At 40.9% G+C, this 26,911-nt stretch overlaps 1 protein-coding gene across 2 annotated transcripts in view; it reads left to right on the forward strand.

Moving 5' to 3' along the window:
* Window positions 1–26,911, forward strand: part of WDR7 (WD repeat domain 7) — a 304,621-nt gene that overhangs the window by 2,019 nt on the left and 275,691 nt on the right. Inside the window, exons 2-7 of one of the 2 annotated variants that reach the window (XM_054723656.1) lie at window positions 7,973–8,052; window positions 14,755–14,926; window positions 18,813–18,919; window positions 20,872–20,950; window positions 24,248–24,422; window positions 26,343–26,419. In XM_054723656.1, coding sequence (XP_054579631.1) covers window positions 14,768–14,926; window positions 18,813–18,919; window positions 20,872–20,950; window positions 24,248–24,422; window positions 26,343–26,419 — 597 coding nt within the window. In that variant the 5' untranslated portion in view covers window positions 7,973–8,052; window positions 14,755–14,767. The remainder of the gene's footprint in view (window positions 1–7,972; window positions 8,053–14,754; window positions 14,927–18,812; window positions 18,920–20,871; window positions 20,951–24,247; window positions 24,423–26,342; window positions 26,420–26,911) is intronic. The other variant, XM_054723657.1, reaches the window with a different exon arrangement.

The following is a 26,911-nucleotide window of genomic DNA, read 5'->3' on the forward strand; positions in this document are numbered from 1 at the left end:
TCAATGTGTCTCTCTCACATCAATGTTTCACTTTCTGTCTCTCCCCCTCCCTTCCACTCTCTAAAAGTCCATGGAAAAATATCCTTGGGTGAGGATTAACAACAACAACAAAAAAGAAGTCAGAAAATTACTCTTCTATTTTATGTGCTAACTTCATAGTTTTCTTTTAAATTTATAGGTCTTCAAAACATCAAGAGTCTATCTCTTTATAGTCATGTATTGCAAAACAATGTTTCAGTCAACGGACCATGCATATAATGATAGTCCCATAGATTACAATGCAACGGAACAATTCCTATTGCCTAATGATGTCATAGCCATCATAATGGCATAGTGCAAGGCATCGCATAAATACTTCCCATGGCGTTATAGTTACTTACAGTATTCAGTACAGTGACATGTTGTGTAGGTTCGTAGAGTTGTAGGGAACAGAATTTCTCACCCCCAAATATGTCTCTTTGACATGAGGATTATTTTAGGCCGGCTAGTTTTAAGAAACAACAGATAGGGGAGAAGTTCTGAAAACCAGGTAGACGTTATTCTCAGACATTTCCATCTGTAAGGGTTTCTCCCTTGCTGAAAGCTAGGCATGACCTTTCCTATAGAAACTCTTATCAATGCAGAAGACAGTGCTGTTAAACCTGGAGAACAACCTTAACCTTGTTTACTGTCATTTCCTTGTAACTTCTCATAGCTGGCTCCCTACCCTCGCTGTCTTTTCTGCTGAAGGTTTTGGGGAGTTACAGTTCATGAGTCTCTTTCATGTATACAGGAGGTATAGTATATGTTACTAAACTTCTGTTTGTTTTTCTCCTGCTAATCTGTCTTTTAGTACAGGGATGTCTCAGTCAAGGGCTCTGAAGGACAGAGGGAAATTATTTTCCCTCCCCTACAGAACAATAAACGGTACCATGCAGCCTAGGTATGTAGTAGGCCATACCATCTATGCCTGTGTACTAGTAAGTACACTCTCTGATGTTCACACAGTGACGAAATTGCCTAAGGACTGTCAATCCATGGTCATTGGTGCCAATTCCATGCCAAGGGGAGTCTCCAATTTGGGGTGTGGTGAAGAAGGAAACTTTATTCAGTGCAAACAGCTCAGGTTTGATACAGCACTGCTGTGGAACAGGTCAGTAGTGTTACAGCCCAATTGAGAAGCCTCAGGGCTGTGAGGCAGCCCCAGGGCAAGGCAGCTCTTCTGTAAGATGTTTTTGGTATCTCAGCTCCAGCTGGGAAACACAGCCTTCAGCCTCTGGTGGAAAGGAAAAATGCGCCCCCCAAACCAGAGGGGAGCTGACTTACAGAGACAAATCCCGCCCGCCCCTGGTCCCTGATGGTCTGTCCTCATGCAAAGATCAAAATTGGTAGTAGAAGTCTTGAAATCATTTTAGTGCTTGTAGAGTTAGGCCTGGAACTAACTGTGACTTTATTCCTGGGTTTACCTGTTCCATTTCTCTGTGACACTTGCTTTATCTGTTGGGACAGACAAACTTGATGATTAGAGTATGGGGTCAGGGAGGTTTGTAAGTTCGTTTCCCATTTTGTGCATCTGATTGTTGCACTTTATAAAGAGTTAGGAATCTTACGTACAGGGGTGGGCAAAAGTAGATTTACAGTTGTAATACAATAATAAATAATAATACAGGAGTAAACTGTTTCACATACTCACAACTGTAAACCTACTTTGCCCACCCTGTATATGCATGCTATTGATCATCAGCAGAACTCACTGAAGGTTTATGTTTGACTTAATGAAATCCTGTCATAAATAAGCACATACCTGTTTTTAAAAAATATATTTTTATTGATTTCAGAGAGGAAGGGAGGAGAGAGAGCTAGTGATGAGAGAGAATCATTGATCGGCTGCTTCCTGCACACCCCACACTGAGGATCGAGCCCAAACCAGCATTTGCCCTGACATCCTGGTTTATAAGTTGATGTTCAACCACTGAGCCACGCAGTATATGTTGACCTCTGTAGATGCTATCTGAGACTTGGTGAGATCATTAAGGGAGAGAGGGAGGGAGGATGGTTGCCAGAGAAGAGAAGTCCAACATTTAAAGATAAAAAGCAAAACAACAACAAAAAGAACCAGCAACCAACAAGGAAAAATGGAGACGAGACTAAAGCCAGAAGGAGAGCAGGAAAGTGTGAAGAGATGGAGGCCATGCGGAGAAGCGTTTTGAGAAAGATGAAGTATGAACTATGCCAAATGCTAGGTCTAGAAAGATGTGGATTAGGATTTGACACTGGCTTTACTAGTGGGGACGTTATTGGTGACCTTGTCAACAGCAGTTTTTAATGGGCAGAACATTTTCCTTGAGGTTATTTATGAGGAGGAGGGGAATGCTGCAAATGAAGATATTCTGACTTGGAAAGAGGTTACATATTTCCTCAAGGTTTACAGCTAATAATGGGAAAGCATTATTGTCTCTGCTGCTGGGCAGTGTAATTGGTGAACAATGAGAAACTTCACTGCTCACTTTAGAATTTTGATGGCCTTGTGAAGGAAAGAAGTAGGAATGATGGACGTGCAGGTGAGGCTAGAGGTGGGTGGGGGCATAAAGTTGAAGCTGGCTCTACCAAATGGGATCTGCTCTCCCTGAAATGTAGGAGCTTAGTGGGCATAGTTTGCTTTTAGCTTAATTGGTAATTCTTATTTATTTACATATGTCCCCTTTCCCCCCCTTGACCCCTTCTAGCCCGCCCACACCCTCCGCCCCAGGCCCGCACCGCCCCTTTGTCTGTGTTCTTGGCCCAAACATATATGCATACATACAAGGTTAAGGGGTTATTCTTGAAACTGAGGCAGGTTGGAGATGGATGGAGCATAAGAAGAGTTCAGACATTCTAATGGCAGATGCAGGAATTTTAAACATGATTCATTTTGCCTCAAAATCTATGAATCATTTAAAAATCTCTGATTTATTTTTGACCAGATAGCTCTACAGTGCTTCAAAATCTGACTTCCATGTGCTCAGGGCTGGCTTAGCAATAAGAAATAAGCGTAGTCTTCTGTTGCCATCTGCTCATTCCACATGTCCTTTAGAAACAATACTGGAATTTCCTTTTACAAATTCAGTCATAAAATGTCAAGTTCATTGAGAGTAGATTTCTTGCCTCCTTAATAAGAAGGTATAATCTTGTCAATTTAGTAAGACGTTTTGTGTTCAGAAGGTTGTGTCCCTCACAACTGTTTAATTTCAGAAGCCCTTGACCTTAGGAAGCAGCTCAGTAATTTCTTTAGGACATTTTATGACCTAGTTGTGTCATTGTATTTTAATAAACAGTTTTCATTATCTGATTCCATTTTCTCCAAGTCTTCAATAAAATGGTAGCAAAAGCACCAGCTCAGCCCTGCTGGCGTGGCTCAGTGTTTGAGCGTCGACCTATAAACCAGGAGGTTGCAGGTCCGATTCCCAGTCAAGGCACATGCCTGGGATGTGGTCTCCATCCCCTGTAAGGGGCGTGCAGTATGCAGCCAATTGATGCTTATCTCTCATCATTGATGCTTTTCTCTCTCTCCCTCCCATAAAAATATGTTTTTTTAAAAAGCACAAGCTCAAAGAAAATTTGTAATCTTAATGATCATTTCCTTCATCACATCATACTGTGAATTTGACTTGAACACACTTTTTTTTTTTTAATATAAGTACATTTTTATTGATTTCAGAGAGAAAGGGAGAGGGAGAGAGAGATAGAAACATCAATGATGAGAGAGAATCATTGAACAGCTGCCTCCTGCATGCCCCTACTGGAGCTGGAGATGGAGCCCGCAACCTGGGCACGTGCCCTTGACTGGAATCGAACCCAGGACCCTTCAGTTTGCAGGCCGATGCTCTATCCACTGAGCCAAACCAGCTAGGGCTTGAACACACTCTTTTGACAAATGATGTTGTAATGTTCTCTTAGAGTGTGAATAAACGTTTAAAATAGTTTTTTTCTTCTTTGATTGCAGCTACGGCAAGTCTATTTAGCTATGTGGTATGTAGTTCCTGCTTCTCATGTTCCCTGTTGGTAGACGGGTAGTGTAGGTCCACTCTTCTTCATGTGTGGCCATTCTCATGAGGGAGAATTTGAATTTGTTTTTGTCTATAAGTCTCAGGAGGCTTGCCTAGGACACAAGAAATACACAGACATAGACGATATTGACTCTCCTATGAAAATGCCTGTGTTCTGGTATAGAAATGCATCTTGCTTTTGCATTTGAGAGTTAGAAAAGCAATATAGAGAAATTAACATTGATCCGATGCTAGATTTTTCAAATGTAATCTTAACTGTTTTATAACTTTTATGGGATACTAGTATCACATGGAATAGTGCAGAACAGGGTAGGCTTATCAGAGTATCACTCCATAGGCTAGTGATAGTTTTACAGGGGAACAAACAGCGATGGTGGAATAGCTGGTAGTCACGACCTTAATCAAGTGGTGTAGGGCCGTGTGACATTAGCATGCCCGCTGTGGCGATGCAGTGTAACGTGTGCATCATCTATGAGATATTCTTGCTAAAAATGTTTCACTTGAACCTAATGATGCATTTAGATCCAACTTCCAGTATAGATATGTGTATATGTGTAGATACATATATAGCCCCCCCATTTTAAAAATATATTTTTATTGGTTTTTAGAGAGAGGGGAAAGAAGAGGGAGAGGGAGAGGGAGGGAGGGAGGGAGGAGAAGAGAGAGAGAGAGAGAGACAGAGAGAGAGAAACATTGATGTGAGAGATCAGCTTCCTCCCTCATGCACCCCAGCAGGTGATGGAACCCTAACCTGGGTATGTGCCCTGACTGGGAATCAAACCAGCAACCATTCAGTACACAGGATGACTCTTGTTAACGTAAACCTGTAAAGGATTTTTGTGAGTTTATTTGAGCCAAACTGTCAACATATGCCTGGAAGCAGATCCTCAACCAATTGAGATAATGCTCTGGAGAATGGCAGGTTACATTTGTATTTATACATTGCCATCAAAGGAGGGACATAGGTGGGTTACATGAAATTCATTGGTGATAGATTAAGGAGGTGGGATAAAGCAAAGCTGGGAAAACCCCTGGGATTGGATAAAAAGTGAAATGATGGACATATACTTAGGTGGGTGCAGGAACAATTAACAGGATAATGAAGGAATTTGTGGTATCTGTCCTGGGGCCCACCACATTTGGTTGTGCCCCAGGGGCTCCAGAAAAAGGGAAGTTACAAGTTACCCAGACATTTCAAGGGTATGTTATCATAGATGCAAAAAGACAGATAGGCTCAGTTAAGGTAAAGGTTGACCTTGTCAGTGAAGATACTGGCCTAGGATGTAACTGCCCACCATAACTGTGTTTAGTTAAAGTTTAATTTCAGACCACCCTTTGTGGTTACTTTAGGTCTCTGAGTTTGCAAGACTGCCATGCAGGCCTCCCCTGGGCTTGTCAGGTCAGCATGTGGCCCCTTTCGTCCACACTCTCAACCAACTTAGTCACACCAACCAGGTTCTCCCCCACCTTTTACACCCAAAATGGGAATGTGTTTTACACACTGTACTGCACCTTTCTCTTCCTCTATGTATTTTGGAGATCATTTCATATCTTACAGAGCAGTTTTCCATCATAAGACTCTGTCATGCCGAAACCGGTTTGGCTCAGTGGATAGAGCGTCGGCCTGCGGACTGAAGGGTCCCGGGTTCGATTCCGGTCAAGGGCATGTACCTTGGTTGCGGGCACATCCCCAGTGGGGGGTGTGCAGGAGGCAGCTGATCTATGTTTCTCTCTCATCGATGTTTCTAGCTCTCTGTCCCTCTCCCTTCCTCTCTGTAAAAAAATCAATAAAATATATTTAAAAAAAAAAAGACTGTCAGAATTTATTTTATTAATCCCTGATTGATGGACATGAAAGTTCTTTTCATGTACCTTTTAACAATTAGGGATATTTTCAAACATATAAAAATATGTAGTGAATATTCTTGTACTAAGAGGAGCTTTATCGTTTATTGTTACAGTTTGGATTCCCTGGTGAGCAGACTCTGAGATGGAGATTAGTACTCAGGTTTATTGGGTTGTGCTCTTAATATCCAACCAGGGAAAGGAAGGCAAGGAGGCAGGTTTGGCTTGAAAGAGAAGGTGAGCTGTGATGTCTCAGTGCATTTCAATGGGCTCCGGGGCAGTTCCTAGATGGAATGAAATGACCCTTCCGGAGCTATCCTCAATTGATATGAGGGAGCCTAGCGTTTATACCCCCCGAATTGACCAGACATTGGGTATGGGCTTTCCTACTGGAAGATAGCAAGAGCTTGGGTAAGGCACCTCCCTTTGGCTGGGGCAGTCCTTCGTGTCTGTCCCACTTAATCCTGCTTCATCTTCATCCCTTTCAATACCTCTTACCCCGTTTCCCTCTCCCCTCCTCCAAGTGCCACCGAGCCCGGGCATCATGTCATTTTATCCAGAAACCCTACACTTCTACTTTCCTTAGAGTAATGTGTTTTAGTACGATCTTGATTAGCCAGGTCGACTAGAGAATGAAGTTTTCTGGTAAAAGGCATTTGTGGCAAATGAAGATAATATAGAGTAGTGACAAATATTTATTCATTAGGAATCAGGAGGTCTGCATATGCCTCTGAGCTCTGAGATAAGTTTACAGTGTGATCTTGAGAGAGTTGCTAATGGATCTAAATAGCCACCAAAATAAATATCTATAAGATGATAATGATGCGCTCTCCATCACTAGGTTAGGAGGTGGTACTAATTTTTGTCAATTACAAAAACCTTTCTTTTACAACTACTTAAATGTAAAAAGAGAAGCAAAACAGCAGGAGGTAGACCCCCATTTCACCAACTTTTGCAATGACTTGGCTTACTGATGTAGGCAAAGGATGATTGAATTTTTGCCGTTCATGTGGAGCACCTTTTGTCGAATTCTCTGGTGCCAATTTATGAAAATATGTCCTGAGTTGTCATTTCTATGAGACTAGATTATGCCTCTGTTCTTCTTTTGACTCATTCATGTTCTCACTTTCCTTCCTCCTTCCCCTCATGCTTGCTTCCTCTCTCTTTTCTTATTACTCTGGGTAGTAATAGTCAGATTGGAAACACTTGACCTGTTTCCCACTACTGTCAGGTTGAACTCCAAATTCCTTAGGATGGCTTACCAAGTCCTTTACAGTTGGTGCACGCTGACCTGTGGGTTCTTGTCTTGTCATTCCGCCTTTTTCCCCAAATGCCAGCCCTACTAGTTTCACTGTGCAGAAAGAACTGAGATGTCTTACCTCTGGGACCTAGAACATGTGATTCCATGTGCCTCTTCCGTGGTTAGTTCCTACTCATTCTCACACACCATTTCTTCCAAGACTTGTTTCTGGTCCCATTGAAGTCAGGTTGGGATGTTCATCTTTTACGGCTTTACCTATGACTTGATGGTCTCGAGATTTCTCCGGTATCACACTCTGTGGTAATTGTTTGCATGTGTGTAAGCTCTACTGGATGGTTGAATTGTGTTTGTTTTATCTATCATTGTAATACCGTGGTATAGGCACAAAATGGACACTTGGAAAATCTGCTCCAAAATGTATAGTGATGATTGTTATTATGAAATCAGAATTTAATTTGAAAAAGCTATCTTAGTATTGGGAAGGGAGTTTGTAGTGTTATTTTTGATAAAGTGATGCAGAACTGAATGGTCATATATGGAGATAATAGAATTGTGTTTGACAAACATACACAGTGGTGCTTTTCTATTGTGGCAGAAAGCCAATGAAAGATATTAACTTGCTGAAAAGTCCAACTTTATTAAGTATTAAGTTGCAATGCTGAGAGAAACTAGTAGATATGGAAGCAGAATGTGAAGTAGCAAGATCTGTGGGTTTTTAAAATTAATATTTACTGAGTGTCTGCCATGTACAGGTATTTTACTAGTTGCTTTACATGTTTGGTTTCTTTTCATCTTTGTGACAGCTTTCTGAAAGGAGGGTGTTATTGTCCATCTTTTACAGATGGGGAAGCTGAGACCCAGAGGGATAACTTTTTCAAGATTGCACAGAAGGGCCAGGACTTGAGTGCAGTTCCTCTGATTGTGAGTAAAGTGTTCTTTCTATTGTTACTTTAAAAAAATATATTTTTATTGATTTCAGAAAGGAAGGGAGAGGGAGAGAGAGAAAGAAACATCAATGATGAGAGAGAATCATTGATTGGCTGCCTCCTGCACACCCCCTACTGGGCATTGAGCCCGCAACCCGGGCATGTGCCCTGACCAGGAATTGAACTGTGACCTTCTGGTTCTTAGGTAGACGCTCAACCACTGAGCCACGTCAGCTGGGCTCAATTGTTACTTTAACTGTTGTTGACTGAAGTGAAAAAGCCAAATATGCTACTTGGGCCTTAAATTTCTTTAAGACATATCCTTGGATTTAGAATGCACTTTTGCCCCGGTGATATTTCATCAGATCAGGGCTCTCCAAACTGATCTATGAATTTGATGCAGCTCCAGTTGTAATCGCAGCAGGATTTTCTACAGAAATTTACAAACTGACTTCAGAATTTGTATAGTAATTAAGATGACCTAGGACAGACGTCCTCAAACTACGGCCCGTGGGCCACATGCGGGTGTTTTTGCCGTTTTGTTTTTTTACTTCAAAATAAGATATGTGCAGTGTGCATAGGAATTTGTTCATAGTTTTTTTTTTAAACTATAGTCTGGCCCTCCAACGGTCTGAGGGACAGTGAACTGGCCCCCTGTTTAAAAAGTCTGAGGACCTGCCCTGGCCGGTGTGGCTCAGTGGATAGAGCGTCGGCCTGCGGACGGAAGGGTCCCGGGTTCGATTCCGGTCGGGGGCATGTACCTCGGTTGCGGGCGCATCCCCAGGTGGGGGGCGTGCAGGAGGCAGCTGATGGATGTTTCTCTCTCCTCGATGTTTCTAACTACTCTATCCCTCTCCCTACCTCTCTGTAAAAAAATCAATCAATCAATAAATAAATATATATATATATATACATATATATGTATATATGTGTGTGTGTGTGTGTATATATATATAAAAAAAAAAAAAAAGTCTGAGGACCCCTGACCTAGGATATCGAAGGAATCTTGAAAACGAGAACTAGCATATTGCCACCCCGGGAGAAAATGTCGCTGTGTTCCTTTGGGTGTAAATTTCTTGAATTCTCTTATAAGCTAGGCAAGACTAGCTGTTATATACTGGACTTGTATAAAATTTAAATATACACACATATTGTGCATATCAACCATCTAAGTCAAATTCATCTTTCACATGTGGGCCACCTATGGATGCACTTTAATTACCTTCAGCCAGAGTGAAGGGGCCTGGGCACAAGAGGATGGTGGTATTTGTTTCTCTGTCTTCTCTCACCCCCAGCAAAGCTCCCCCTCTTACTTGTAGGGGCCTTAGGCTTTTTCCTTTACTGTAATTTCTTATTTTTCTTCTTACCACTTCATTGAGGCCATGGATTTTTTTCTTACAAACTCTGGGTGTGTAGTGTGTTTGAACATGCAGTTAGGAATATTGTACATTTATATGCAAGAAAACTCAAATACCATGGCCTTAAACAAGTAGGAAGTTTATTTGTCCTGTTAACAAAACGTCTAGGGTCAGAGGAGGCTGAGCTCTCCTGTTTTTTGAACTCGTGCAGCATCGTAGCAAGGATGCATCCTTTTCTGGGGAGAGATAGCAGAGCCAGTGCCCAAATGCCCTCGACAGTTTTCTCTGCCTTCAACTTTCGAGCATTCTCCAAAACCCATTCCTCATAGTCTGCCCCCAACTCTGATCTAATACCCTGTTGTCTAGGAGGTTTTAATATCAAGTTCTGAGACCTAAGAGCACAAATCCATTTCTCCACGTGAGTCCTGAGAACAAGACACGTTCTCCTCGCTAGCCAGGAGCTGAAACCTTACTCTCCTCTGTCTTCCAATCCCATCTTCCAGGCCCTTTGGATGGGTTATTATTTATTTAGAAGTTATTAGTTTCTTCTGTATTTCACTGGAATTACCCTAATCCCAGCAGTCAGACATTAACACCAGCTACTGATTGTGATTTCTACTGCAGCTTCATTTCAGGTATTCTTTATGGTTATTTATCTTTTAAATGTCTCACCTAACAGACACTTTCTATGTAGAGATCTTATTAAAGTACTAGAGGCCCAGTGCACAAAAATTCATGTACTCAGGGGGGTCCCTCAGCCCAGCCTGTACCCTCTCACAATCTGGGACCCCCGGGTAGGGTCCCTAGGCCTGGCCTGAGATCAGGGCCTATTGGGGCTTTCCTTCCCCTGGCTGCAGGCAGCTGGCCCTACCCTGCCACTGCCACTGCTTGCCATCTGTGTGGCATTACCCTCCCACTCCCCTGCCACCGGTCACTTCCCTCTGCGGGTGACAGGTGTGGGGTGTGGTGGCTTGGCTGGCCTGGGCCTCCCTCTGCAGGGCAATCACTGGCCAGCCACACACTTGCCACAGAGTTGCTGCCGGTGGCCTGGGCCTCCCTCTTTCTTTGCTGGGGGGCGGGGCCAGCCCTGTGAGGGGCCATCTGCCTACCTGATCACCCCTAACCGCTCTCCTGCCTACCTGATTGCCCCTAACCACCCTGCCTGCCTGCCTGCCTGATCACCCCTAACTGCTTTCTGGGGGGCGGGTCCAGCTTTTCAAGGGGCCGTCTGCCTACCTGATTGCCCCTAACAGCTGGCCTGCCTACCTGATCTCCCCTAACCACTTGCCTGCCTACCTGATCTCCCCTAACCACTTGCCTGCCTACCTGATCACCCCTAACCACTGGTCTGCCTACCTGATTATCCCTAACCACTCTGCTTGCCTGCCTGATCGCTCCTAACTGCTTGCTTGGGGGCGGGGCCAGCCCGGTGAGGGGCCCTGGTGGTTCTGGTCTCTGGTCGCCCCGGTCGTTCTGCTTATGGTGGCTGGCCTTTTATTATATAGGATACCAGCAAAGAAACAGCATTGTGCATAATTTAAGGACCTTTGACAGGACAGGATTAGTTTTTGCAGTCTAATTTCCTTGGAAACACAGCAGTGAATTTTGGATTCTGGTCCCCTTTCTTCCCTCCCCCTTACCCCACACACAACACAAGGTGGTAACTCCTTACCTTGGTTGTACAGGACTTCTTACCTTAATCCTCAGATAAGCAGTTAACTGTGATTCCTTGGAAAAGATATAGTCAAGTTCTTTACATTAGTTCCTTAGGTGGATTGCTTTTTGATAATTAACTAATTTTAGGTCATGTTCCTTTAAAAGGATATATTCCTGTTATGGGTTGAATTGTTTTCCCCTAAAATCTACATGTTTTGTTTTGTTTTTTGTTCTTTTTTGTTGTTTTGTTTCTTTTTTTAAATATATTTTTATTGATTTCAGAGAGGAAGGAAGAGGGAGAGAGAGATAGAAACATCAATGATGAGAGAGAATCATTGATCAACTGCCTCCTGCATGCCCCCTACTGGGGATCAGGCCCACAACCCGGGCATGTGCCCTTGACCGGAATCGAACCTGGGACCCTTCAGCCCCAGGCCAATGCTCTATTCACTGAGCCAAATTGGCCAGGGCAAAATCCACATGTTGAAGTCCTATTCTCTACTGCCTCAGAATGAGACCTTTATAGAAGTAATCAAGTTTTGCTGAAACCGGTTTGGCTCAGTGGATAGAGCATCAGCCTGCAGACTGAAGGGGCCCAGGTTCGATTCCGGTCAAGGGCATGTGCTTTGGTTGCGGGCACATCCCCAATAGGGTGTGTGCAGGAGGCAGCTGGTCGATGTTTCTCTCTCATCAATGTTTCTAGCTCTCTATCCCTCTCCCTTCCTCTCTGTAAGAAATCAATAAAATATATTTAAAAAAAGAAAAAAAAGAAGAGAAGTAATCAAGTTTAAATGAGGTCATCACGTGGGTCCTAATCCAATATGATTGATATCTTTATAAAAAAGGGGGAATTTGGAGACATATACACAGGGCGAATGCCAAGCGAACATGAAGGTGGCCTTCTACAAGTCAAGGAGAGAGGCCTGGAACAGATCCTTCATTCACAGCCCTCAGATGGAACCAACCCTACCTATACCTTGATTTTGGACTTCTAGCCTCAAGAACTGAGAGACAATAAATTCTGTTGTTTAAGCCACTCAGCTTGTGGTCACTTCAGCTCTGGGAAACTAATCCAATCTCATATGAAGTTCCTTAATTGCCCAAATGAGATCTCTCAGATTCTGGTTGACTCTTAGTTCTTGATTTTTTGTTTTTCCCCCCTAAATCTTTGTAATTATTTTAGCTTCTGGAAAAGCTGAGTTAGAGATTGATGTGTTTTTTAATGACGTAAGCTATACCTTTATCATGTTATGGATGATTATTTTCACTGTTTTAAGGACCAGGCAATGCATTCTTCTCCCAGGTTTCCCTGAGTTGCCTTGCTACTTGAATACCAGAATGTCCTTTCCTGTTGCATCAGAGCAGGCACATCTCGCTTAGCGCACACGTTCCTTAGTTCTGAATCTGTGTATTTGCATTCTCATTAAGCCAGTTCATTGCATATGAGTCCTCAAATAGATAAACTGTGTTCTTTCAGATCTCACCATACTGTGTTTGCTGCTGTGAGCTTATTTGAGAGAAGTCTTTGGGTACTGTAGTTTAAAATTGAGTGTTGTCACCATGGAAAAATGAACTCCTTCCAGATTCTCATTTTGAGAAAAATCATGGTTAGATATGTTATTCAGCCAGGAACATGCTGTACCAAGTTTATTAAATTGGTTCAATGCTTTTTTTAAAATTTCTGATATCAAATGGGGATATGGAGATAATGGTTAGTGTCATGGTAGTTTATGAAATGGTGAATATGATACATATAGGGTTTTATTTAATAGAAGTAAAATTGGAATGTTTTTCTTTAAATGTATACCTGATACAGCAAAAAGATGAAGTTTTGGGAGAAAAAAACTAATGAAAGCCATGTATTATAACAAAAAGTAAAAGACGCAATATAGATTGTTTTTAGTAAACATTCCAATGTCAATCATAATTTTTTACTTGCCTAATTTTCTAGTGACTGTTCATTTTATAAAGAGATTTTAGTTTTTCGTTTTTGTTTAAGGAGTGTAGGTGGTAGTCTAAAGAAGAGACTTTTGCTAAAAGCAATTAGCATTGAGACGATGGCTGTCAAACTAGTTTCTTTTATAGAAAGTGCCTATTCCTTTGAGTATTCCTGAAAATTTCTTAGGACAGGCTTAGCATTCTAAATAGTCTAGAGCAGTGGTTCTCAACCTTTCTAATACCGCGACCCTTTAATACAGTTCCTCATGTTGTGGTGACCCCCAACCATAAAATTATTTTCGTTGCTACTTCATAACTGTAATTTTGCTACTATTATGAATTGTAATGTAAATATCTGTGTTTTCCACCGAAACCAGTTTGGCTCAGTGGATAGAGCGTCGGTCTGCGGACTGAAGGGTCCCAGGTTCGATTCCGGTCAAGGGCATGTACATTGGTTGTGGGCACATCCCCAGTGGGAGGTGTGCAGGAGGCGGCTGGTCGATGTTTCTCTCTCATCGATGTTTCTAGCTCTCTATCCTTCTCCCTTCCTCTCTGTAAAAAATCAATAAAATATATTAAAAAATAAAATAAAAATAAATATCTGTGTTTTCAGATGGTCTTAGGCTCTACAGCAGCGGTTCTCAACCTGTGGGTCGCGACCCACTGGTTGAGAACCGCTAGCAGGGTTGCCTAAGACCATCGGAAAACACAGATATTTACATTACGATTCATAACAGTAGCAAAATTACAGTTATGAAGTAGCAACGAAAATAATTTTAAGGTTGGGGGTCACCACAACATGAGGAACTGTATTAAAGGATCGCGGCATTAGAAAGGCTGAGAACCACTGGTCTAGAGTTATATACATATTTCTGTTGTCACCTAAAAATCTGGGGTAGAAAAATATAACTACAGTGACATTTCTTTTCATTGACCATCTATCAGGCCTCTAGGTGACCCCGTATTGTCTTACGAGACCTGACAGTCTTCTGTTTTCTGTGGAGGCCTCTTTGATTATCCCACTCTTCATTTCCCTCTAACTTCTCTGAACTAGTATTTAGGTTTTTAACCACACAGTTAATAACACTTAAATCTAGCACATTCCTTATATGTGTGTAAGAGGAGTATTCCAGTATACATTGGTTAGTTGGTCACTCCTCTCAAAAATAAGACTTTTTATTATGCAGAAAGGAGTTTAAAGAGAAATTCTTTTTCCCTCAAGTTTCACAAAAGACAGTCATGACCTTGAGACATAATAGGCTTGTAGTAAATGTGGTTGAATGAGTTTCTCACTGAACTTATTCTTTTTAATGTTTAGGACTGTGAAACAACACTGAGTTTTTCTTGGGCATTGATGTTTATTACTGGTTTGTAGACTTAAAAAGATTTGGAGACCTCACTGGTCGTGGGCAGCACCGCAGCGGAAGGCCATAGCATCTGAAGGAGCTGCCGGGGTTCGGGTTGGAGCGCCTTTCCTTCACTTTCACTTTGCGACACCCTGACTCACTGTCTTTATTTGTAAAAGCGGAGTGGCAGTAGTACGTGCTGCATGATTTGTTGTGAAGATTAATTGAGATTTTAAATCTAAAATGAGATTTTCTATATTTGTATTTGTGTCTATTATGTATAATGTTTAGAAGAATTCTGAGGCTTAGGAAATTCAAGATGGCTTCATAAGAAAAATGCATAATGTGTTTTAGAAGGAAATATTGTAATATTTGACATTATTCTGATAACATTTCCAGGTTTGAAAACACAATGGCAGGAAATAGCCTTGTTCTACCCATCGTTCTTTGGGGTCGCAAAGCACCTACACATTGCATCTCAGCAGTACTTTTAACAGATGACGGGGCCACAATCGTAACTGGGTGCCATGATGGACAGATATGCCTCTGGGATCTTTCAGTAGAATTGGAGGTGAGTATTTGAAATGCCTATTGTGCTTTTTAAATATAAGAAACCACTTAGTAGAGAAAAACACAGATCAAGAATAATAATTGACCTCATCATAAATTTCTGCGAAATATATTTTGAATAGAATTGGTGTTATGCAGACTGATTATTTATATTATTCATCAGAGTTGATTTTTGCTGGCTTTTGGCTATTTTCAAATATAATTCTATATTATAAAAGGCTTGTGGCTGTGACTCCCTAACGGTTGCATGACCAAACAACCGGCAGAGCTGCACTGCACGGTGAAGGTGTGGCCCGCAGCTCCGTGTGGCGAGGCCTGGGGTCCTGCAGCTCCGTGCGGCGAGGCCTGGGGTCCTGTCAGTGTGGTGGGTCTGGGTCTCGTGCAATTTTGTGCGCTGGGTCTCTAGTATCTATCCTAAGTGCCATAACACATTACATTTATAATTTGTCAAAAATTTTTTATCCATTTTGAAGGCGGCTTCCAAAAATTAACAATTTAAAGTGTACATTTTCTTGTATTTATTTTGAAAAATTACTGTGTACTTATTGCCATTCTTTACTGCTGTGGATGTGCATGTGCAGTGTGCTCTACAGCTGGAACCTCTCAGTAGACAAAATTGGAAAATAGGAGCTGGGGACACACACACATGCACATACACGAAGTACACTTAATATCTGCAATTCAAGTATTACATTGAAGGGTTTATTCTGCTTTTCTCTTTTCCCATTTTTAAAATCTCCCTTCTCTGGCAACTCTCCCTAGGAGAGTTTTTGTAAAGGGAACCAGAGAAAATGAGGTGACTGCTAGCCTGGAATTCGTGGCAAGATAGTTGACTTTTTAAGTAATTGTTTTTTGGTAATACTCTTATTGAGATAAGATTTGCCTACCATACAATTTACTCATTTAAAGTGCACAATTTAATGATTTCACAGAGTTGTACAACCATTATCATAGTCACTTTTAGAGCATTTTCATTACTTCAAAAACAAACCTTGTACTCTTTAGCTGTCATTTCCAATAAACCATTTCCCCCTAAGCAACCACTAATCTATTTTTTATCTTTATAGGTTTGCCTATTTTGGACATTTCATATAAATGGAATTATGTAACATGTGTGGGTTTTTTGTAACTGGCTTTTTTCACTTAGCATAATATTTTCAAGGTTTATTCATGTTATAGCACATATCAGTACTTCATTTCTTTTCATTGCCAAATATATTGCACTAGAGGCCCGGTGCACGGAATTTGTGCACGGGTGGGGGTCCCTAGGCCTGGCCGGTGATCAGGGCCTATTGGAGCTGTCTTGCCTAGTCCTGATTGGGCCGAGCCAGCTGGGGCCTGCTGGCTGCCAGACAGGGCCTGCCGGACGGGGCCTGCCAGGCAGGGGTAGGTACCGCGGGAAGTTTGCTAGCCAGAGGGAGGTTGGCTGGCCATGGGAGGTTGGCTATGGGAGTGCACTGACCACCAGGGGGCAGCTCCTGCATTGAGCGTCTGCCCCCTGGTGGTCAGTGCGCATCATAGCGACTGGCCAACCACTCGTTCCAGTCATTCGGTCATAATGGTCAGTTAGGCTTTTGTATATATAGATTGTATGGTATACTACATTTAAAAAAATATATGTATTTTATTGATTTTTTACAGAGAGGAAGGGAGAGGGATAGAGAGTTAGAAACATTGATGAGAGAGAAACATCGATCAGCTGCCTCCTGCACACCCCCCACTGGGGATGTGCCCGCAACCAAGGTACATGCCCTTGACCGGAATCGAACCTGGGACCCTTGAGTCTGCAGGCCGATGCACTAGCCACTGAGCCAAACTGGTCAGGGCTATACTGCATTTTATTTGTCTTTTTATCAGTTGGTCAATATTTGGTTGTTTTCACTTTGGCCGTACTGAATAATGCTGCTGTGAACATTTGTGTATGAGTTTCTGTGTGGACATCTTTCCACTGCTCTTAGGTATACACCTAGGGGTGAAATTGCTAAACCTGGAAAAATGATCCACACACGTAAAGGCTAGCTGGGTTAAGAGGTTGCAAAGTAACTGGAAATGAATGTTGTAGAATGTGATATGCCTTTAGGCCTGATAGAATCCTAAATATGAATCAGCAATGCAGTGATGAGAAAAAATATCACACCACGTTTTACTGGAATGATTATAGGCAGCTAAGATTTAACTTGTGAGATCTTAGAAGTAATTCTTTTACTGCATGAATTTCACTAGAATGTTATATTTATTTATAAGTTCAAGGATGAAAGTGACTGGGGAGTGTGAGACATGGGGAAGAGGCAGCTAGCAGAGAAATATTAAAGGAATTGGACTATTTATCCAAGGGAAAAGAAGGTTAAGTAAAAGGTGGCTTGGTTATTGTCTTTTGATATATATGGAGGGTCTTCTTAAGTATTATACTTTCTATCAACTATTTATGCCAACTGCTAAGGACCAGGGAGAAGAAATGTAACATTTAGAGGGAAGGCACAAAGTGCCTCCTTTAGAGGTCATGGTATCTTCTTCTTTTGCTAGAAAAGGATTCAAAACTGTAGCTACAAGTTTTGCCATTCATATCTTCATCTCCATTTACCTCTAAAAAGGGCATCCTGGCCTAACACAGTGACAGTAAAATGTCAGAGAAACTGCAGAAGCAGTAGTTTAGTGAGTACCTACAGAAATGATATTAGTAGAAGGAGGATACTTTAAATGTACTTTTAGATCAGTAAAGTTATTATTTAAAATCTAAGTGAGATTAAATTATTTTATTTTATTTTATTTATTATTATTATTTTTTAATATATTTTATTGAATTTTTACAGAGAGGAAAGGAGAGGGACAGAGAGCTAGAAACATCGATGAGAGAGAAACATCGACCAGCTGCCTCCTGCACACCCCCTACCGGGGATGTGCCCGCAACCAATGTACATGCCCTTGACCAGAATCGAACCTGGGACCTTTCAGTCCGCAGACCGATGCTCTATCCACTGAGCCAAACCGGTTTCGGCAGATTAAATTATTTTACATGCTAATTCACATTCTTAGCCTGATTTCTCAGTATACTCTAGCTTAGTGTTTAAGACCGCCCGCCCTGCTTTGAATCGTGGCTCCATCACTCTCTGTATGACACTGTAATGTCATCTTGTGGTGTTCCAATTTCAACCTCAGAAGTGCTTGGTAGGGTTATTGGGAGCACTGAATAGGTGGGAGTCACTGTTTTATTATTCTTAGTTTTTGGTATTCTAAGCAATCTTCTCAAATTACATTTAAAAAAAATATATATTTTTAATGATTTCAGAAAGGAAGGGAGAGAGAGCTAGAAACATCAATGATAAGAGAGAATCATTGATCAGCTGCCTCCTGCATGCCCCACACTGGGGATCGAGCCTGCAACCCAGGCATATGTCCTTGATTGGAATCGAACCAGGACCTTTCAGTCAGCTGACACTCTATCCACTGAGCCAAATTGGCTAGGGCTCAAATCTACATCTTTATATTTATATGAATACTAGAAGCCCAATGCACAAAGATTTGTGCAAGAATGGGCTTTCCTTTCCCTGGCTGCCGGCACCGCCTTTCCGCTCTGGCCCCGGAGCCGCCTCTTTCCGCTCCGGCCCTGCCTTCCCATGCTGCCCAGAGGCCCTGAGTGGCTGGGACAGTATGGAACACCTGTGTCCCGCCCCGCCCCGCCCCCGGCTGCTTGGCACCTGCGTATGCAAATTAACTCCCCAGCTTTGTTGGGTTAATTTGCATACTCACTCCTGATTGGATGGTGGGCGTCACAAAGGTATGGTCAATTTGCATCTTTCTCTTTTATTAGTGTAGATTTAACAGGATTCCTAAAAAATATTAGTTTTTAAAAATTTGGTACTCATATCAGCATATTTGTGTATTTCTAGGTTAATCCCCGGGCACTGTTATTTGGTCATACAGCTTCAATCACCTGTTTGTCTAAAGCTTGTGCTTCTAGTGACAAACAATATATTGTGAGTGCATCTGAATGTGGGTAAGCATTTTCTTATTCACTATTTTCCTCATAAGTCTTTATTGCAAATAGTACCAGTGTATTAGTAAGTAGAAAAGGTTTTTTTTTCTTTTGTAATATCTTTTAAATAAATGTTCCAGTTGTCTAAATTTAAAGATATTTAAAAATGTGGTTTTAAAATGTGCATTTTTATCTTTTTTTGTTTTAAATATATTTTTATTGATTTCAGAGAGGAAAGGAGAGGGAGAGAGAGACAGAAACATCAATGATGAGAGAGAATCATTGGTTGGCTGCCTCCTGCACACCCCATACTGGGGATCGAGCTGTGACCTCCTGGTTCATAGGTTGAGCCACGCCAGCCGGGTGCATTTTATCTTTATTTATGATTTTTCTAATACTTTTATTATAATTTATTATTATGTCTTTGCCTTGCTTTTGAGAAACTCAGAATACCATACAAGTTAAAGCTGAGCATTAATCCCCATGGCATTGTCATTGAGTTGGTGGACAACTTTGAGAGTTTTAAACACCCTAATGATGCTAGGCTGGTGCAAATTTGGAAGAGGAAGCCAACTTCATCCTGGAAGATGATGTAAAAGTTCATACAGTTATATTAATGTATGTTAATGCAACCATATATATTCCTAAGTCTCAGAATATAGCTTGCTTTTGGAGAGATAGGTCATTGAACAGTAGTTGTAGGGTTCAGAGTGTACGAAAGTTTTAAAACTTTTTTGGCACTTAGAAATTTGTATATTTACATAATATGTTATTGAAGAGAGTTGGGGAGCTGGAAGAGAATTATTTAATAAGTTATCTCCTCCACCCTCCTCATAATTTTATGAATTTGAAAAGAACCTTGTGTAACTGTTTGGAACAAGAAGAGGCAGCATCAGGTAAAAATATAGTACCTTTTGGTCAATTAAATAGATGGAGCTTTTTTGAAATATTGTTTCATACTATGTGAAATTTAGGAAAGGGCATTTCAAAGAAAACCCTAATAATATCTGGATCATTACATTTTATTAATGTTCTTTTCTGTTAAATAAATCTCAAGTTTATTTCTTTAAAAGATAAGGCGTTGACATTCCTGATTTTGAATGTTGTATCTTTTAGTTTGACATATGCTTTTCTGTTTGTATTTATTCAATAAAACTTGTGTAATAAATACAGAATGAAAACTAGAATATTACATTTAATTTGAAAAAGTTTGGAATTCAGTTAACTTTTTTATTTGTTTTTCTGCTGTGCTAAATTTTCTAGCTATGTTTATAACCATCCCAGTGATGTAAACTAAAAGGTTATTTTTTGTTTTTGTCCGTTGCCCTCATATATCACTTGGGGCTCTGCTCTGCTTTGTTATTATCCTAACTCTGAGGTTGAGGTTGAGGGAGCAACCACTGTCTGAGGCGGCCAGAGGAGAAAGAGTGTTGGAGGGCTTTGCATGGGTTCTGGCCAGAGCTACTCACAGTGCTCCACCAACCAAAGGGAGCCGGGAGGTGCAGTAGTTCTACCATCTGCCCAGAAAGAATGTGGGTGAAGGTGAGGGTGGGCCAGCTGGAAAGGAGGTTGGGATGGTGAGTGGGAGGGACAGAATTTTTTAAAAAAATATATTTTTATTGATTTCAGAGAGGAAGGGAGAGGGAGAGAGATAGAAACATCAACGATGAGAGGGAATCATTGATTGGCTGCCTCCTGCATGCCCCCTACTGGGGATCGAGCCCGCAACCTGGCATGTGCTCTTGACGGGAATCAAACCCGGGACCCTTCAGTCCGCAGGCCAATGCTCTATCCACTGAGCCAAACCAGCTACGGCAGGAACAGAATTTTTGATGAAGAGCAATAATGACTATACACTACCTTTTCGGAAATAGACCAGTTTTAATGGGAGATGAGTTTTAAAAACCACTGTGACAAAGTTGAACGGTGCTTTTTCAAATCCAATTAAAGTTAGCTATTATTTTGTCTTATAGAGAGATGTGTCTCTGGGATGTGAGTGATGGCAGATGTATTGAATTTACAAAATTAGCCTGCACACATACTGGCATACAGGTGAGTATCTATTTCTGTAACTGCCTAAGTCAGCACAATTATTACAGGCATACAATTAAAAACATTTTTTAAACATTGACCTATATTTTTATATGAAAAATGGGTGGAGATGACAAGAAGACTAGCATTCGTAAAATTATTCCTTATACGATGGTATAGTCGGGGAGAGAATAAAGTAGAGGAGACTAATGGGGAAAGATGTAAACTAAGCCGATTGGCACTACTGCTCTGCTCCTTCTGGCTCTCCTGGCTACCCAAGTGGGAGCTGGACGGGTAGTACGTTCTCTAGATCCTAAATAAGGGAATTCGTTCTTGCTGAAGCCTTTATGGTTCCATTCACGGTTGACACAAATTGACCCATTTTATGGGTCATATCATTTCATTGTTTGTATAGTTGGTCCTTAGTACATTTTTTGATTTTCCAACTCTGTAGAAGAAATGACTACTGTATTTTCCGGCGTATAAGACGACTTTTTAACCCAGGAAAATCTTCTATACGCCCAGTCATCTTATACGCCGGAAAATACGGTATTTCATATCCCTGGCTTACACAAGAATTTACACTGGAATGTACAGTTTCCAAATTACAATCCTAGTATTCTTTCTTACTCTTTCATAATTGTCAGGTTCTTTGTGCTTCTATTTACTCATCATTTACTGTGTTGGGAAATTTACAAATATAAAGAAAATATGATTTATGTTCTCAAGGGGGAAGGAGAGGGAAGAGAACTCATATTTATTGAGCAAATATTGTATAAGCATTTCTTGTATGGCGTTCTATTTAGTCCTTCCCACATCCTTATGAACTAAATAGGAGTGTATAATTTCACAAATAAGGAAACTAAGACCCATACTGATTAAATGACCTGCCTTAGTCTCACAGTGTGTCATTCCTGGTGCCAAATCAGGTTTATCTGACTCTAGGGACAAAAACAAACAAATAAACACAATCATTTGTTGCAGGAATACAACTGCACCAATATAACTTAGAAAATGTTTGGGGGAGGCTGGTGAATAGTGTGATAAAGGTCTGTTGTGATGGTTTCTTGTTCTGGCAAAGGCCTTTGAAAAATATCTTTTTCAACACTGTTAGAGTATATGCTTTTTTACTTAAAGGGCATCTATTATTTATTTTTTGTCATGTGAAGAACCATCAAGGTTTATAGAGAGAAAAGGGGTAATAAAATGATGTAGTCATTGACTTTATAGATTAATTGAAAAATTACATATGTCTTGAAGTCATTGGATGTATTTTCACTCTTGCATAATTTTATGATTTAAAAAACTTTTGGTTTACATTTTAGGAAAAATTATCTTTATTTACTCAACATTTGTTCAGTGCCTACTTTGTCAGATCTCATATTAGGCCTCCTACATTTAAACTGGCAGCTGTCTGTAAGTAGAAGATGTTTTTTGGCAGGTTCACCAGTGTGTGACAATTGTTTCCTGTGTGATTGTCACCTCTCAGGTCCAGAGCGAGTTGTTTTTTATATACACAGAAGTGATAAATCTTGATGACACTGGCACTTAGAAACCACAAGGAAATGCCAATTTACGAGATTATCACCTCGGGGCATCCCTTTTTAATATGTGGAAAATTTGTCTCTCCATTAAGGACACTTTCTTTGCCAGTATCACGTGTCTAAGAAGCCAAATTAGTGTTGAAAAGATTATTTGGGAGCATAACTTTAAAGCCAGAGGTGAGAGGCATTAGTCAGGCAGCTGATGCAATACCCCTGTCCTCAGGAGAGCGCTCTTTCCAGTGACTGCCATGCGCATGGCTCTCCTGGCTAGTGTGGGATGAACAGTGACAGAATTTGCTTCTCTGCAGCCATCCTTTGCTCCTTGACATGCCCTCCCCTCATATGGTCACATTATATGTGAGTGCCTGGCAGTCCCTGGGACTTCCAGGTTGTGTCATGTTTTGAATCAATTTTCTGAGGTCTAGAGGTATCTCTTTCAGTAATCTGCATTTTATTACATCCTCTCTTATAGACTACCTTGCATTAACTTAATGTGCTCCTTGATCTAATCAATGCTTATGTTTAAGCAGTTGTAGTCCTTCTTGTACAGGGTATTTCATATTCTTCACATGCAGTGTTGAGTTCTGAGAACAGACAGGGCTAATGGGTGTGGGATCAGATTGTACCTGGGTTCCTTAATGATGTCCCAGGTGTGGAGTGGTTATAGCATTGCCCTTTGTGCTGTGTCTAGCTTGTCCTCATTTATTTGTATAAGGTCCAATCCTTGTGAAGTAGTACTCGAAATTAGATGTCTTTACCTCCTAAAAATCCTCTAAGGAAATCATTCTACAAAGAGAGTAACGATTTTTTTAGGCTAAGGGAGACAGGTCCTTGGATAAGTTGTTGGTCTTGTTTTGATAGTTATTCTTCCTCTGCTCTTCGGTTGATGGAAACTAACCTTATCCTTTGGAGTTATTGTTGGCATGAGTAACATGTAGATCGTGATTGTATAGGTTCTCCTTCTATTTTTCTCCCACAAAGTGTAAATGTGTACTATGAGACTGGTTAACAAAATTGTCTCATACTCTAGTCTGAAATAACCCACTTATATTAATCAGAATTTACTTCTGATTATAATATGTTTGAATAGCAGTCATTTTTACTTCTAAATTTTATTTGGTCATATCTAGTAATTATAATCCTATATCCATCTATTCTCCATCTAAAATTTATATTATTTTTGTGACCCATCTAAGCTTTCCTTTTACTTTGATTTGTGAAGCTGATTTTTTAAAAATACATTTTTTTTTTATTGATTTCAGAGAGGAAGGGAGAGGGAGGGAGAGATAGAAACAGCAATGATGAGATAGACTCATTGATTGGCTGCCTCCTGCACACCTCACACTGGAGATCGAGCCCGCAACCTGGGCATGTGCCCTGACTGGGAACAGAACCATGACCTCCAGGTTCATAGGTCGATGCTCACCCACTGAGCCACCCTGGCCGGGCAACGTCAAGCTGATTTTACTCAGGTGTTTTATTACTTCATTCAACAGTCCTATTTTCGATGTTGCAGAAGGATAAAAAAGAATCATTATGAATTTTCCAAAGTAGTTCAAAGGGGAGGATAAGATGTTAGGAAAATAATAATATTTGGTAGATATTTTGAAAATATTAACATAACTTGATGTGTGTATGTGTATATATAGGTATGTAATATATATGTAATATATTACATGTAATATGCCATATATTACATGTCTGGAAGTATTACTGAAGAAATTGAGCCTCATAAGAAGCTTGATGAATGCACGTGAATCTTTTTTCCTTATAGTTCTATCAGTTCTCTGTTGGAAATCAGAGAGAAGGAAGGCTTTTATGCCATGGCCATTATCCTGAAATCCTTGTTGTGGATGCCACCAGCCTTGAGGTGTTATACTCCTTAGTATCAAAGATATCTCCTGACTGGATTAGCTCCATGAGTATTATTCGATCTCACCGAACACAAGGTCAGTGTATGGTGCTCTGTAAGAACTTGAGCTCTATGACGTAATGGTTAATTTACTGTAGAGTTCATTATGTATCATATATTAATGTATTTGGTTATATTCTTCTATTTAAGAAATAGCTAATAATTTATGGTCTGTCTCTACTTTCACAAATGAATTTTTGATTGGATTAAGGCTTAAAGTATTAGATTATCTCCACCCCATGGAATAGATCACTAGCTTTTGGCAATCTTAGTGTGTGGGGTGATTTTCTGAAAGGGAGGATGAATATCAGAACACCTTGCAGGAATCATGGGAGGAACCATAGTTTCACCTGTGTATTTTTTTAAAATATATTTTATTGATTTTTTACAGAGAGGAAGGGAGAGAGATAGAGAGTTAGAAACATCGATGAGAGAGAAACATCGATCAGCTGCCTCTTGCACACCCCCTACTGGGGATGTGCCCGCAACCAAGGTACATGCCCTTGACCGGAATTGAACCTGGGACCTTTCAGTCCGCAGGCTGACGCTCTATCCACTGAGCCAAACCGGTTTTGGCTCACCTGTGTATTTTTTGGGCCTGGTTTCGTCACTTTCTTATGAGGCATAGAAAGTGTTTCTATTTTATGTAAAGACTAGAGGCCCGATGCACGGAATTTGTGCATGGCAGGGGGAAGGTCCCTGAGCCCGGCCTGCACCCTCTGCAATCTGGGACCCCTCAGGGGATGTCCAACCGCCAGTTTAGGTTTGATCCTGCAGTCAGACATCCCTCTTGCAATCTGGGACCACTGGCTCCTAACTGCTCACCTGCCTGCCAGCCTGATCGCCCCTAACTGCCTCTGCCTTGGCCCCTGCCACCGTGCCTTTGTCCAGAAGGACGTCCAGAAGACGTCCAGTCTAATTAGCATATTACCCTTTTATTAGTGTAGATAATGAAAAGGAAGGGAATTATGCATAGTTAAATTTAGTGAAAGTTCCTGGTATGTTTGCTCCCTTATCCAAAGCTTATGAATTTAGGTTTTATATCATGTGTTTCTTTTGATCATGATCATTGGAGGTGGTAATGTGCAATAAAATGTCTAGAAAAAGCATGTCAAACTCACAGCCAGCGGGCCACATGCATTGTTTAAATAAACGAGACATGCGGTCTGCTGGCCACGAGTTAGATATGCTTGGTCTAGAAGGCAGGCAAGGTAGGTGGGAAAGTGGGTAAATAAGTGCCTTGAAGATAAAGTGAGTCTGCTCATTCATGATAAATAATTAAAAATTATTAATTTTGAAGATAAACTTTAACATAGTGATCAAGAACATTTGAAATTATTAAAAACTTGATTACAAATCTATATATAAAAAAGCCTAAATGACCGAATGTTGACTGGTTGCTATGACACGCATTGACCACCAGGGGGCAGATGCTCAAAGCAGGAGCTGCCCCCTGGTGGTCAGTGCAATCCCACAGCCAACCTCCCACAGCCAGCCAACCTCCCGGGTCCCTCTCCCTGGCCAATCCTGATTGGTCCCGATCGTAGGCAAGGCTGAGGGACTCCACCCGTGCATGAATTCGTGCACCAGGCCTCTAGCAAAAAATAATTTCAAGTAGCTAGAAAAAAAATCTTCCTTGAATTCCAAATTTTTGGTCATCTCTGTTATGCTTCAAAATCTGGTTTCTGTTATTTTATGAAATATAGAATTATGTTTTTATGTCAATTGTAAAACATATTGTTATTTAATTTAATTTAAGCAAACCCTGTTCCATATTACTACTGTGACCATGTTACTGTATAGAAACAATGTATTTTGTTAATCCTCACCTGAAGATATTTTTCCATTGATTTTTAGAGAGAGTGGAAAGGAGGGAGAGAGAGAGAAAAGCATAGATGTGAGAGAGACACAGTGTATTGTATTTGTAACCTTGGCTTTTTGTTCCTTCTTGGCTTAGAGGACACTGTGGTAGCACTCTCGGTGACGGGCATCTTGAAGGTGTGGATTGTTACCTCTGAAATAAGTGGCATGCAGGTGAGACAAATGAGACTGGATTAATTTCTCTGTTTTCCTTCTCAGGTAGTCTTAAATGTTCATAATGATAAGTACCTTCTTTTCTTAAAGGGGAAGGGAAAGCTAATCTTTTTGCTTTAGTCTTATTGACATGGTATAGAACAGTGGTCGGCAAACTCATTAGTCAACAGAGCCAAATATCAACAGTACAATGACTAAAATTTCTTTTGAGAGCCAAATTTTTTAAACTTAAACTTCTTCTAACGCCACTTCTTCAAAATAGACTCGCCCAAGCCGAAAACCGACTTCTGTGCATGGGCACGAAGTTTCAATCGCACTGTACGTGTGCGCCCGCATGTGGTATTTTGTGGAAGAGTGATACTCAAGGGGCCAAAGAGCCACATGTGGCTCGCGAGCCGCGGTTTGCCGACCACTGGTATAGAAGATCCCCTACAATGTGGTCTCTGTAAGTGAATTAAGTTTTTCACTTTTTAAAAAAAATATATATTTTAT

The sequence above is a fragment of the Eptesicus fuscus genome, chromosome 12, assembly GCF_027574615.1.
Source record: "Eptesicus fuscus isolate TK198812 chromosome 12, DD_ASM_mEF_20220401, whole genome shotgun sequence".
Lineage (NCBI taxonomy): Eukaryota > Metazoa > Chordata > Mammalia > Chiroptera > Vespertilionidae > Eptesicus > Eptesicus fuscus.